This window comes from Larus michahellis, chromosome 6, assembly GCF_964199755.1.
Source record: "Larus michahellis chromosome 6, bLarMic1.1, whole genome shotgun sequence".
NCBI classification, from domain to species: Eukaryota; Metazoa; Chordata; class Aves; order Charadriiformes; family Laridae; genus Larus; species Larus michahellis.
Genome location: NC_133901.1, coordinates 3,400,986 through 3,415,786, shown reverse-complemented (window position 1 = coordinate 3,415,786; position 14,801 = coordinate 3,400,986). Strand labels below are relative to the sequence as shown.

The 14,801-nt window shown below is 37.7% G+C and overlaps 1 protein-coding gene across 3 annotated transcripts in view; it reads left to right on the top strand.

The window, feature by feature from the left end:
• Window positions 1-14,801, top strand: part of NAALADL2 (N-acetylated alpha-linked acidic dipeptidase like 2) — a 503,786-nt gene that overhangs the window by 400,684 nt on the left and 88,301 nt on the right. For all 3 annotated transcript variants that reach the window (XM_074591744.1, XM_074591745.1, XM_074591747.1), the window contains one exon: window positions 8,660-8,806. In XM_074591744.1, the coding sequence (XP_074447845.1) occupies window positions 8,660-8,806 (147 nt within the window). The remainder of the gene's footprint in view (window positions 1-8,659; window positions 8,807-14,801) is intronic.

The window sequence follows — 14,801 nt, the reverse complement described above, 5'->3', positions numbered from 1 at the left end:
GCAAATGCTGCTTAACAGAAGCCATAGCCCTGAACAAGCAATGCAGGTTTATGTTTGTGTCATGTTTTGTAGTTGTAAGCTAGATAAAAACATATTTAAATATGTAAAGTAATACAACATAGATGAATCTGTTTAAATATTTCACACCAGGCATACATTTTTCTCCATGCTTTGTTTTATAACCACTGCTATTTTGCTAGTTTCCCAATTTTGTTAAGAAGTCACCATTAAAAGGCCAAAATTATTTTACACTTTTTTGAAAGGTAAGACTGGAATTTTAAGTACGGTGCCTTGTGTTGCATAGTTAAACTGAATTTTCCGTGGTTCAGCAGAAATCCAAATACAGTATCAGAACTGGGTCTTAGGCAACGTCAGTTTGGTCTGACCTTTTGTAAGCATTGTAGTTGTCACAGTTTTTGGTTTCTTTTGCCCCCCTGGGTGAAAAAGGTCTTCTCTGTCATGCAGGATACTTACGTGCCCTTTCAAAGACAATTCTTTTGAAGTCATGTAGTTTATCTGAGAGGCGGTTTTTGCTCGTGAAAATACAACATTCTCTTTCCACGCGGGCTAAAAGTTTACTCTTGGAATTTCCAGATGCAGTGCTTTTGTGTAAGAAAACACGGAGTATGTTGTGGGGGAATTTTTAAGGGGCTAATGGTGATCCCTGGTGGCTGTAGTGATGTGTTTGAGAATCACCTGCACTGTGATGGATATCAGAAGAATTTTAAGATGATGCTAAATTCTTTGTTCCTGATGCCTTTAAATAAACATTATTTCTTGTGGGAGTTGGTTTTCGCCAGTGAGAAGATAGTCCTTGCAATGAAGTGTGTGTCTATGAGGAACACCTTTCGTTTTACTGTGATAATACCGAAGAACCAAAACTAGGGAGAATTTCTGAGAGTTAAGTGCATCTTTTCTGTGACTGGTTTTGCAGTGCTGCAGACCAGTCCCACTAGGAGTCTTCACGATGTCCTTAAAGGCCAATTAATAATGTACAGATTTTATGTATTTTAAGTAAAGCTTCATACATGTTTAAATTAAAATATGCATAAGCTGGAAGGAAATAATTGCTGAGAAAGTAAGGATCCAACATTTTATTCCTCTTTAATGATTTTATTCTAAATATAAAATAAATTAAAAGCCACAGGTTTTCGTTACTCTACCTCGGAGGATTTCTTGCTATAGTTTTAATCATATTTATCTTACTCTGAACACGTACAAGCTTGCTCTACAGAGTGATCATTTTTTTCGGTATTTGTACTTCACTTTCTTACGAATGTTGACTACAATGTGCTAACAAGTAGAATAAGCGTCATCAGATGAAGCTTTTCGGTTGTATTTCAATGTCTCATACAGCATCAAGAAGTCAAAGATCGTTGTGTATCTGGTTTGTAGGTGCTTTTTGAAATTGCAATCATGGTCGAAATAGTTGTAGAAGACATGCACAAGCATTGAAATGACAGCTTTCTATAATATTACTGTCTATAGTAGAGCATTATAGTCTGTCCGTCCCTTTTTTAAAATTTCCATTCTGCCCCTAAACCAGTGGAGGTAATCAGACGAGTGCATTGTGTAAACAGGCGAACGCATCACAGTAGTGGTGTGTAACATTGAGGCTATTTAAACTATTTTATATATATAGCATATTAATTATCAGCAGCATATTTAGATTTTCTTTTCTTTTTCTCATGCAACAAGAACAAATGAGTGGATATAATTTAGAACTATTTTTATGTACATACTTGAATCGTGACAGTTTGATAAAGCTCAGATTTTGGGAAATGCCATGCGTTTATTTAGTTGTTTCGCTCTGTGATACTGGGCAATGCTGAAATGTTGAGTACCTTCTACCTTGCTTGCCTTTAGTTGATTTCAAAAGTACTTTGAGGTCTATAGTGCTGTATTAAATCTCCTTCATAATTTTACCAACAGCTGATTTGCATTAATAACAATATACATGATCAATCAGTGAAGACAGAGAGCAAAGCAAGATGTTTATAGCCACACCAGATAATTAGATGGGAGAAAACAGAGGAGTGTGCTTGCCATAGAATTAATACAATTCCTAGAAACTCCATGATTATTCTTTTTCAGTATATTATGGTAGTCAGGGCAAGCAAACAGCTAATAATATTTTTCTTAAGCGCTGTCAAACCTTCTTCCTCTAATTACTTGTTTGTCAGAGTGTAGCAGGGTTTTACGGATGAGAGATGTATACTTGTGAATCCTTTGCTATGCGGCTTCTCTGGCCTTTCCTACCGGTTGGTGATGATTTAGCGTAACACATTTGGAGTAATAAAGATGCTAATCTGTGGCTTTCTGCATTTTTACATGGTCTGTAGTTAATTTAATAAATTCTGTAGCTCTTCGTTTAGATCATTTTGGGTGGTCTTATCATGCTTCTGCTTCTTAAATGCGTTTGCCTCGCACCAGGTACTAACACAGGTGGCGATTCAGCGCAAGAAATAGAGATAGATTATTCTGAAGAATCAGCTTCCTTGCTGTAGTTCTCAAGCTGGGTTCACTGACACATCGTACGAACGGTTGGTCATTCCTTATTTGTCCTGTTGAAAACTACTTAGACATTTTAATCCCTTTTCAAAAGCTGCCAAGGTTTTAACTTCAGCCAGAGTCACATGAAGGAAGGAAGGTGACCAGAACTAACTGACAGGTACATGTCTCCAGGTGGAAGGTGAACTTCAGAAACGCCCAATAAATTATTTTTATACCAGGGTGTTAAAATGTCAGTAAAAGGCACCTATGAATGCTTAGCTCTCACTAGTAGTAGGATAAGGTCTGCAGTGAAGTACCACTTGATTATACTTCAGATGCGTCAGGTCTATTTTATAATATTAATCCAAATTAAATGTATTTAATGGGCCATATGGTACTCTTCGTTTTCTCAAATTTGTAACATAAACCTGTAACATGATGCCGAAAACCAAAACGAACTCCAGAGAAATAAAATTATTCACTTACGAATGGCATGCGTGTGCTTGCACTGACATGAACCACTCCTTGATCAGTGGCTCACGGCATGGCTCGCGTTCCTTCCACTCTAAAGGGAGGGCTTGATTGACACAGAGGAGACCAGCCTGAGAACTGAGTGAGCTGACCAGTGCTATTACCTGTGTTTTACTGTACGACTAACCAGCTGAAGAAACGCACTTTGCCTGCTCTACAACAGGGAGTTAGTTCTTACAGAGCGTGTTGCTGATCATTTATTCTAGATGCATTTTTAAAGATATCTTTTTTTTTTCCTACTAACATTTAAAGAATCATTAAGTAGGACCTGACTGCATCTGGTGAATTAAAGCATAACAATTAAACTTTTTTTTCCAATTTGGGAACTCACAGATTGTTTTTTGCTCATATGAAAAGAAAGATTCTGTGTCTTATCAGAATTTAAATTAATCAAATTCTTAAGTTATAAAGAGGTTTGTTTTGTTTTTTGTTTTTTTTTTTTTTTTGTAAATGACACTATTTTAGATTTTAACAAGCAAAATTAAAAAAAAAGGAAAGGGAAAGCAGAACGCCAAAGTGATTGAAGAACGTTAAAATGCTTTTAAATCCTGTGTTTCTGGACATTGGCATTGATGCAGTTTTCTCCCTGACCCCTGTCGGTTCTGTGGCCCACATCCCCTAGTAGGCTTTTACTTCGCGGTAACCTTCATTTCCTAGCAGCAGGGATTTTTTCACAGTCAGTCTTTCATCTCTGTTCTGCACTGATGCCTCCTCGGCTTGGAGCGCAGATCGGGCATTCTGCTGCCAAGCATGGAGGTTGTCCTGCTTGTCACAAATTGCAGTTACAGTTTGGGGCAGATGATCTTTTCCTGGTTTCCTGACTGCTGCATATTGGAAGAGACATGAGACAGTGCTCGTGCGTTTCGGTAGGAGAGTGTTTCACACGATACAAGAGGAGTATTTCCAGTTGGTTGACTAGGTGGACTTTGAAGTTAATTTCTGTGTCAGAAAACAGTAGTGTCTTCAGTGCAGAAAGATCAAACAAATATTTAGGATGGATCGTCTAGGTAAGGATGAGGAGGGAAAGAAACGAAAGCAGCAACTACTACTCTAGCCAGTGTTTGTGGATGATGGTCCCATAAACAGGTGTTTGTAGGCATGGCTTCAAGTATGTGTCTCGCTGATGGGTTTAATAGTATAAATGAAGGTAGTATTAGATTTGATGTTACTTTTACCTGTGAAACAATAATAATAATAATAAATACAAGGCTGAGCTGCCTGGACGTTGACAAGCAAACCTGTATAAGTAAAGGAACTCCATTCAGTCATATAAAGAAAAACTTTAATCTCATTTGAGATTTGATACACTTCCTTCTTGCTTATTCAGACTTTCCCCTGTGTCTTGTTTAAGCCTCGCAACATCTCAAATGGCATTAGGCAACTGTCTTGAGGCGAGCAAACAGCCTAAAATGCCCCACCACCTAATTACTCTCTTCTCATCTCCCATCATTCCCGTGCCTGCCACCTTTCTCCTGCATGGTAAGACTATCTCTTACTCCAGGAAATGGTTCCTTGGTTTCTTTTCTTAAACTGCAAGACAGGGGTGGAGGAAGAGGCTTGCTTTGCTGATTGCTTTCACTTCTTAATTGCTTTGATTTGTTACCGTGTGAGAAATATGTGGCATGCTGTATGGTGTTCTTGCATTGACTAAGTTAATAGCTTGCCTCTTAGTTTAACAACACTTCATTGATGGGAAAGTTTTATTAATTGTAGGACATTATTATTCTTTATCTTAAGGTCCATTAATTTTGGGAAACATTTCATTTGTTTAATGAATGCAAAACACACTGTATGAACTTTGCAGTTATTGCCAAATACTTGAAGAATGCGCATGTAGAGTCTGCGTAACAATAAAAATAAATTGGAAGAGAACAGTGTCTTGCACATAAAGCATTCTCCCATGTTAGTGCAGTGTTCAATATTTATTGTTGAACTAGTCGTCATCGGGGACTTGTGTGTCAGAGCAGCGAAAGTCGAACAAAGCAGTTAAACTCTTAAGAGGCTAGCACTATTGAATTGAACATCGCTGTCATAAAAATAGAAATCCTATAGCATAAAGGATGGTGATGTGAAAAACCAGAAAGTACCGTATCCCATTATACTCTTAACTGAATATTTAAACATTTCATATGTAAAATTTCACATATAAAAAATATTTCATTGTTGCTATAGTGAGGAAAAAAAAGGAACAAGTTGGTTTTGAATAGTTAAAATGGAATGCAGTGAAACGTTTTCTGAGGGACAGAGGCTGGCTAAAAGTCAAGCTTGAATTTCTGGAAGAGGAAGGCATCTCTTTTTTCAGTTCCTGGTATGCAGAAATGGGGGTTGGTGCATATTCAGAATTAACTGAGTCTACAATCATTTCGTCTCTTAGAAACAATACAGAACTGGGAACAATATCAAAGTACTCTGTTAATTAGCTGTGTCCCTGCAGTTTCTATAACCTTGATTGTTTTGGGTTTTTTGTGAAACCTAATCTGCTTAGTGGATGACGATAATGATCCAGCTTTCTAATATTCTTCATACTTAGTCAATAATTTGGGGGTATAGGTGAGATGACACTAATGGAAAATGCCTTAGAACTTCATTTGTACAGTTACACCACCTCTCACATATTGGATTGAAAATTTCTGGCGTTTTTTTGCCGTGTGAAATGTTACTCCTTGCATGAAACCTTGTTTTCCTTTTTCTGTTACCCTCCATTACCCTCTCTTCAATTGGGAATTCTAGGTATAAATTCCAAGTCCACACTTGTGTCTCCAGTCAGCAGCTTACAGTATTCCTTTTCTGAAAAGTCCCATAACAAATTCTAGATATGAGTACATAGGAGATGATGAAAGGTTAACGTTCGCTTAATAGAGTGAAAAGTATAAAGATTTAGATTTATAAGGAAAAAAAATGTATGTTTGTTTCCCTGCTCCATTTCCTTACCTCTGTGAGGTACGTATTAAAATTTTGATGGTCCTTGTCACGTTTCAAGATAGCCCTTCTATTGATTACTTCTTGAAAATGCATTGAAAATTGAAAATTAATTCTGCATAGTCACGATAGTTACATAAATTCTTAACGGGAGTGGATGCAAGTAGCAGTAGCCTTGAAGAGCTTTGCTGCCATTGTGTGTAATGAGAACTAAGATCAGGTTTTCTTAGAAAGTCAAGATCCTTCCATGTAGTATGTGGCTTGCTTATGCATCATTGACTCTTCAGCTCTTTGTCTTTTCTGATACTGAATTGTTTTGCCCAAGAGTTTTATTGGTATTAATTTGGTCATTTAACTTTGTGATTTCCTGTGGTAGGTGTCTGGGTTTTTTGCTTCTTTTACAGATTTTCCTACTGAACCCAAAAGCTGTATTTCAATCATTCAGTAAACTTAGAAACATTAAAGGAAGAACAGACCACTCATTTATCAAACTTGACCAGATGAGTTGGGCAGTATGGGGAAGTTAAGAGATAGTCTAATCTACACTGTAGTGTAGTTCACTGTGGGATACTTAAGCCTCTTATAATTTCTGAGAGGAGCAATCAGTTAAGAATGGATCTTGTGTGCATATATATGCATAAAATTATAAACACGCCTTTCTGCGTGCATGTGTGCTGTACAGTGTTTTTGACTGGGAAAGATTGTAGGATAAAGTGTGGTTATTTAAAAACATCTTTTAAAATGATGATATAGTTTGGGTTTCTGGAACTGTTTCTGTTGTAGCTTTTAGTTTTTAAAAAGCAAATTTACTGACTGTATTGAGACTGTTTAGATAGCAGATGGATTTGTGTGTCTTTGAACAGCCACACTGTGATGTTGTCTTCTCAATGTGATTGAAACCTTCCCAGGAATGGTGTAAAGGGGGAGTGAAACGCAGGAACAAAAGTTGCCATTGAAGGGATTCAAGGCCTTCAAGTTCAAAAACGTAAAGAACGTTTCTTAATCTAAATCTAAAAACTACCCCAAAAAGCCATGATTTAAACTTTTGTCTGCGATGTTTTAACAACTGTGACTTACAAATGATACCTAAGGTTAATGGTACATGAATGTTTAATTTTTATTATGCTTTTTTCTTGCCATGCCGTGGAGGGCTAGGCTTTTGGCTGCTGTAAATTGTGTTGCTCCGTGGATATCTTTAACGAGGATCGTATTTACTAGAGGTGGAGTGCACATATGGAAGGGGTCTTTTGTTTCTCTTTTGACTGTAATTCTCAGTCTTTTTGGACAGACCTTGCATAACTGTGAATGTATGTAAGAATGGTGGGAGCAGAAACATGTAACAAAAAAGAGAGTGATATAGCCACCTTTCAGAAATACTGCACAGAAAGCTATTTCTGGAAGGTATTTTAAAATAGACTTCTGGGAGAACCTGCAGCCCTTATTTATACTGGGTAATAAGCCATTGCATTCTTCATAGCACAGAAGTGAAACCGTGAAGCGATAATTATGCTAATTTAAATATGGAAAAATACCGAGATTTGTCTCTTTCTAACTCTTAAAATATCTTCCTGCTCACCCTAGGAACTGTAGTGCACAGAATCTGGTGTATTTTAGTATTAAAGGAGAAATAATCTTACAGTGTTCTTCTAGCAAGCTAGTAATTTAGTAGGGAAGTCTGAGGAAGTTATGTTATACTCTATAAACTGCTAGCTAAATGTAAATAATCTCTAGTACTTCAGCTTCTTAACATTCTTAAAAAGAAACCTAAGTAGCTTATTTGCGATAATAGATGTTGAAAGCCTTTGTGCCTGCTGTTTATTAAGTGTTTAATTACCTGATGTGTTTGAAAGCTACACTAGTACGTGGCACTCAGTCTTGGGCTTTTTTTCCAGTTTTCATCTTACATTTGTTGCAATTCTGTTGCTAAGATTTCACCATTAAATACTTAGGCGAAAGAAATACAAACATGTCACTGACTAGAACTGTTTTAAGTAATTTACCCAGAAAATGTGTATTTATATATATTTAGCCTTTTAATTCTTTTTCTCTTAACCCCTACTCTGCAATTGGAGCAAATTCTTTCCATTGCCAGCATTACATCAACCACAGAGATCTTGAATATGATTATGTGATTAAGCTTTTTGCTGTTAGAGGGCATGCTATTAACTGAATAAAAGAGTAAAAAATAAAAGAATAAAAGAATTGATTCCTCAGTAGCCATTAAAGATCCTGGAACATGCTTCCAAAAGGTACCACGGATGACATCTAATCTCCTGCCCAGTATGGGACATTTCATATGCCTGCCAAAGGCTTCTTCTCTTGCCCCCCCTGCCATTTCAATAAGGTGGGACTTTCATTATCCTTTGAGAGACTGGGCCGTGTTGCAGCCCGCTCTTCATTCTCTGCTCTGTCCGAGCCCAAAGACTGCGGTATGTATCAATAGAGGGGGAAAGGGCTGCAGACTCACCGCTCTTCATTCTCTGCTCTGTCCGAGCCCAAAGACTGCGGTATGTATCAATAGAGGGGGAAAGGGCTGCAGACTCACTCACCACTAAGTATGAATCAGGTGATACCTGTTTGCACCAGCGTAAGTTCCAGCTTGATTTTAAAATGCTTAAACCCAAAGAATGCTGTGTAAGTGAGGTATTGATACAAATTGTTAAAGAGTCTGGTTGCACATAAGTAAGTAGAATTTTGATTTGTGTTTGTTTTTCAGAGCCAGAGTTTCAACTGTGTGGAAAAGACAAAATGCCTGGGATCTAACGTGAGTTCTGTGCAGATACAGGGAGATGCAGATTATTTCATCAACCATCTTGGAGTACCTGCCACGCAGTTTTCATATGAGGACATCAAAACGTCAGAGGTAGTTACAAATAAAAATGGACAAACTGAAAATAGCAGAAAGATAGAATTAGATTTTTGCAGGTTATATCCTAACACGTGACAAGTGGAAGGTTATCTCCTGTAAATGCAGTGTTTCAGATCTTCAGAGGATTACCACAGAGCTTCAAAGTGACTGATTTTATAGGGGTGTGGCATTCAAACAAACAGGTACATGTTTAGAACAAATGAAAGGCAAAAAAAGTAATTGGATGACATTATGTTAAAAATGTTAACATTGCTGATAATATTATAGGTTACATGTTATCTAAACCAACTTTTCAGACTGCTTTCAGTGTTGAGGAAACAAGCTTTGACGTGTATTTTTTTTCCTGCAGTAGGATGAGAAAGCCTTCAAAATTAATTTTATATCCATTTTCATACTGTGGGCAAAATATGACTCTAGTATATATGCTGGTTGTAAAGATCTGTAGGCTTGACTGGAGTCTTCAAAACACCATGTTCTTTTTCGGTCCGTTGTCCTCTCTGCAAGGTAAGTGGAAGAAAGAGGCATGTTATGCTGCTTGGAGACCAGGTTGGAATGGGATACAGATAAACTGTTAGGCAAGTTTGTCCTTCCTCAGCCTTCACTATTGTAGGTTGTATTTGCACGCAGACACCTCCAGCTTCCCCTCAGTTGGTCGGCTGAGGATCAGGAAGCCTGGCATTAATTATTTCGAGATAGAGTGGTCATGAGGAAGGGTGTGTGTTTTCTTGTAAATGTATCAACGCGTTGACTTCATATTGCTCTCATTTCTCTTCTTGCACTGTGCTTTATCTACACATGCGCGCATTTTTCCACGTTCAAGAACAAAGCTGAAGCCGAGCTGAACTGGAATGCTTCATGGCACTGCATGCTAATCTGCTTCTATTTCACAAATGCAAAACAAAACAGAAATATGCCAAATCTTGGAGCATTGTTGTGATGTTGTTTTGTAAATTAAAATAGATTAAGTCAAGAACTTACATAAATAAGGAGACTTCTGTTTCTAAACATCACTGCGCCTGTTAGACAAAGTATTCTGTTTCAGATGAAACACAAGGCAAAGGCTGTAAGGAAAATGCGAAGGCAGAATGAGTGCAATGTTTATGACAGGCCTGGTCCAGTTCAGATTTCTGTTGTCACTTAGCAGCTATTCCACATAGCTTTCATTCCAGATCTGCATATACAGGATCTATAGAGCATGAGAAAGAACCTGCAAACCTCAGTATATCAAAATAATAAGTATTTCCCAGCAACATCTATAATATGAACACTGAAGGTTTCCTTGGCTATTGTCTGTTTCAGTCCTACCGAAGATATTCGTTGTGTTCGGTTAACTTTGCAGATGTGCATTTTTGTCTCTCAGAATGACTCAGCAAGTAACTAAAATTATAGAAGATTTTCATAATTGCTTAAATATGACACAGCAAATTTGATTCTCCGTTGAAAGCTCAGCTTTTGTCCCTCTTGCAGAATCATTTCCTAGAAGTAAACTTGTGATACGTGTAACGCTGTCTTGAAGCTGGTGAACTGCACCTCTCCTCTGCCCCCATGAGATCTATTTCACGTGAGAAATGAATCTGCTTAGTAAAATGTGTAAATTTCTGTTGGCAAGAGGATTAATCTTTTCCTACAAGTGAAGTTACGCAGAATGATTAAATTTGGATTCTTTGCTATATTTTTGTTATTTATTGCACCAGTTATTAACAGTCCTTCAAATCATAGGCTCGCTGGCTCTCCTAGTTTGCCGTATCCTACCAGACAAGCACTCCGTTTATTGTGTACTGTTTATTGCAGTTGTTTATTAGGGATTCTGTGTATTGTATCAAACACAGATAGTACTATTATAAGGCAGCCAGAAATTAGCCGTATTAATAAACATTGTAGGAATTTCTCTTGTCCGGGCTAGTGCCAGAAAATAATCTATAGGTTTACAGGGAGGGATTTTTGCTTGTTTGTTTGCAAGCCATTCAGCTTTTTAAACTGTGCCTCAGCTTTGTCAGCTTCATTGCAAAACAAGATCTGTATTTGGGAAAACAGGTCTCAGAAATGGGATGTTTTGACATGCTTTTGTACACTATCTTTTTACTGGGTTGGTTTCCTCTACTGTCTCTTTCACTGCTGTGACCTACTCAGGAAATTCTCTTCCTTTGGAGTATACATTAGTTGTTTATTTTATCCACCTGTCAGTATGCAGTGTCACGTAAAACTGATGCTATTCCACACTCAAAAAACCTGTTTTAGAGTAAAAAAGAAGCCCAAGACAACCTCTTTTAGAGTAGAAAAGCTGAAGACCTGTGCCTTGCAGTCTGTCTACAGAGCGGCAGTTACAGGTCAGCTGTAGAAATGCATTTCTTACCCAGCCAGGGTAATGACAGTCCTCAGAGAGAAGGCTGTAAAAGCTTTTCATTGGCAGGAACCTGAGGAGTAAATAAAAGGAAATAAAAACTGTAAGAGGAAACATTCAGACCAGAAGAGTAAATAAAACTATCTTGTTTGAAATTATCTAATACACTGAAGCACAGCCTCAGGAAGGTTAAATCTGCATGGCAAATGCCTGTGGTCAGATCTGTGAGCTAGTTAAGTGCATTCTGAGTATTCAGCCACTAGTATAAAAATGCACCGAGTGAAATGCAGCTCATTTATTTACTAGCAGAAAATATGCAGCATTTTAGTCTGCCAGTAAGAAGTAAACTTAGAATTTCTCAAGTGGGAAGAAACCATAATATTAAGCCAATTTCCAAGGGTTCTTTTGCAGTTGCTGCAGAAAGCCTTCCTCCCCTCCTAACATCTGACACAGTAGCTTTACCTCCACGTGAGGGTCATATTCTGATTTGTCATGTATCAGGAGAAAGGCTGATCAGCTTTTCCTCATACTGCAGATTCTCTTACTTTGTGGAGGACTCGTGCTGTTTAAGTCAATGATTCACTTACATCCAGGTGACCGTGCAAAGCCTCCAGAGAGAGAAGTAATGTTGATTTCAAACCTGAGTTTCTCTGCTACTGAAAGCCCATGGTCATAAGTCATTTAGTCCTCACCTCAGTAGAGAGTAGGATTAGAAATACCTTTGCTTGGCTTTACATCAACAAGCAAGAGCAGCATAAAGTAGAAGAGGTCTTATATGACAGACTTGGCTTCATTACTATCCGTACTGCAGTAAGAGCTAGATATCAATGGAATTACTCGATCGTATGATCATTAGTACATCGGGAACAACAAATTGGAGTGAGTGAGAAAAGTCTGGGGTTTTTTTCAGGTGCAGAGCATTTCTGTGCCCTTGAAAATATTAGTCATGTTTGTATGACAGTGTATTTTCAAACCAATAAATGGTCCATAATGACAGAAAATACATGCATATAATGGACAAAACTATGGTTTTGGATACATCATTGTTCATCATGATTCTGCGTAGTGCCTTAGATGTAAATTCTTCACCTGTGGTGTTTTTATTTTGTAAACAACATGACTGAAGCTCAGCCTTTGGGTTCTTGATCGTAAGTTAGGAATAACTCTACAAAGGCTGGATATGGTGGTGGCTGATCTGAAGAGCGTGCATTCAGTTTCAAATTCTTCATTGTTCTTCTTTCTCAATGGATATACATTGATTGTGTACCTGTGTAGTAGAAAATACCTCTTTATCACTTAGTAGCTTATCCTGCTTCTCTTCCCTTACGTGTCTTTATCCTTCTCTGTTGCTTTTTGGCATCTTAAATTTTCATATTAATGGAAATTCTAGTATTAAATGGTTTGTTTCAGTTGTGTGACTGATAACTGTGTTCTTCCATATGAAGTAACGTTCACTGTAGACTCAACTCTGCTCTTGTGAATGTCCTCTACAAAATACAAAAAAAGCGTTAAAAATTTTTGGAACTTAGTCTTTACAGCAGTAAAAGTCTCATTATCAAATCTGTGGCTGTGTTGACAGAAAGTGGTTTTAGTCACAGTGAACACTTACTTGTTAATTAGTATGAAAATTTCTTATAACTGGAGACATGAATGGAAAAGATGCATGAATCCAGAGTACTTTGGTTATTCCTGTTTAACACAATTTGGAAGTTGTTTTGTGAAGATACACTGATTTATTTCAGAAAGTGGATACAGCTGATGTGGTTTTGAGGCAACGGATGGAAAGCCTGCATGGAGGCAGAGAACTTGTTGCTTAGATTCCTAGGTTCGTTTCTTTATGATCAAAGTGACTTGAAACTAAAATCCTTCAAAATTGTGTTTGACACATGTTCTAGCTGACCACGCTGAGGTGTTTCAGCAGTTAAATATGCTGAGATCCCACAACTGGAAGTAACGTGAATTGAATTTGTGAATGTTTAACACCTCTGAAATGCAATTGGAAATTATTTCTTGTTCAGAGAACCAAAACAAACTTACTTTTTTACTTAGTAAAAAGAAAAGATTTCTCTGTTGCTGTAGAACAGGGTTTAGCAGTGGTACTATGGGGCTTTAAGCCAAGTCTGTAAAGCACCTTTCGTAATTAAAGTGATGTTTCTGCATAGCAGTTTGTTCTTCAGCATTTTAAATCAAACCACATTAAACCGTTCAGTGTTTTGAAGCTATTCCGATCACTTGCAAACTTAAGCTGGTACAGGAGTATTTTGAGCTTTTTTTCAAGATGGAAATAGACTGTTGCTATCGATTTGTATGTCATTGTAGTCGGCGGTTTCATGAGGAATCTAATTTTTTAAATTATAGCTAGATGATTGCCTAAGTTATCTGCATATTATTCATCCTTCTCAGTGCATCCTATTACGTAACGATGCCTGTCTGATAACACAGAATCTTAAATCCCTTCTGTGATAACGTGGCAGGTTATATCAATGTTAGTATTATCATTTTGTTTTGAGAAAAAGCAAGTTACTACACATTATTTAAAAAAAAAAAAAAAAAAAAAAAAAACAACCAACCACCTAGCCCCTTTTTTTGTTATTTATTGATGGACACATATTTAGCATGAAATATTTTATGGTGGCTGTCCGAGTTTGGGTATGCGGGGCTTACAGAACATTTACTTTTACACCTAGACCATAAAAGTTGTTTTCCGTATCTTCACTCAAACTTAAGTACAGGCAAGAAGTATAAAAATTACCTGTCACATTATTCACAGGCTAGACCAAGCTAGTGTAATACCATGGACCACTAAGCTAATTTAGACGAAAAATGAAAAGAGGTTTCTTTATAGAAGGCATTTGTATGTAATATATGTAGAAGAGTTTAGAATTTTGACAGTTTGAGATTGTATCCTCTTTAGAGAGAATGCATAATGATTTTTATTTCTATTGAAATATGCATAACTTTTTGAAGGTAACTTTCAACTTTCATTAGAGCCCTCAAAAGTGATTTTCGCCCACATTGGTGTAATCCAGAGGCCACTAAATCATAACTCTTCAATGAATGTGGCTTCTCATTTGGTTTTAGCATCTGCCTCCACCTCCTCCCTTGCCCCCCTCCTGCCCTCTTTTCTTCCTTTTTTATCACTCTTTGGGGAAACTTGCTGCAGTTTCTTGATTTCAGTATTTACATGCTTAGACTGACACATCATGCACTTCTCTCAAAAGAAATCAAAAGCTTTCCAAGTTTCCTTTGTTATGAGAAAAGAAACAGAGGAGCTGTCCTTGACAGAGAGAACCCAGGGTCTAGTTTACCGGAAAATAACTCCCGTGTTGTGGGCTGCTTTTCTTTCTTTCATGTGCTTGTGTTAGTGTAGAGGGAGGGCTCAGGCAGTATGGAGCGCTCCTCAGTGCATCTGCCTTGTGTCTTTTTAAAACCGAATCATAGAATCATAGGGTTGGAAGGGACCTCTGGAGATCATCTAGTCCAACCCCCCTGCCAGAGCAGGGTCACCTAGAGCAGGTTACACAGGAACATGTCCAGGCGGGTTTTGAATGTCTCCAGACTTGGAGACTCCACCACCTCTCTGGGCAGCCTGTTCCAGTGCTCTGCCACCCTCAGGGTAAAGAAGTTCCTCCTCATGTTTAGGCGGAA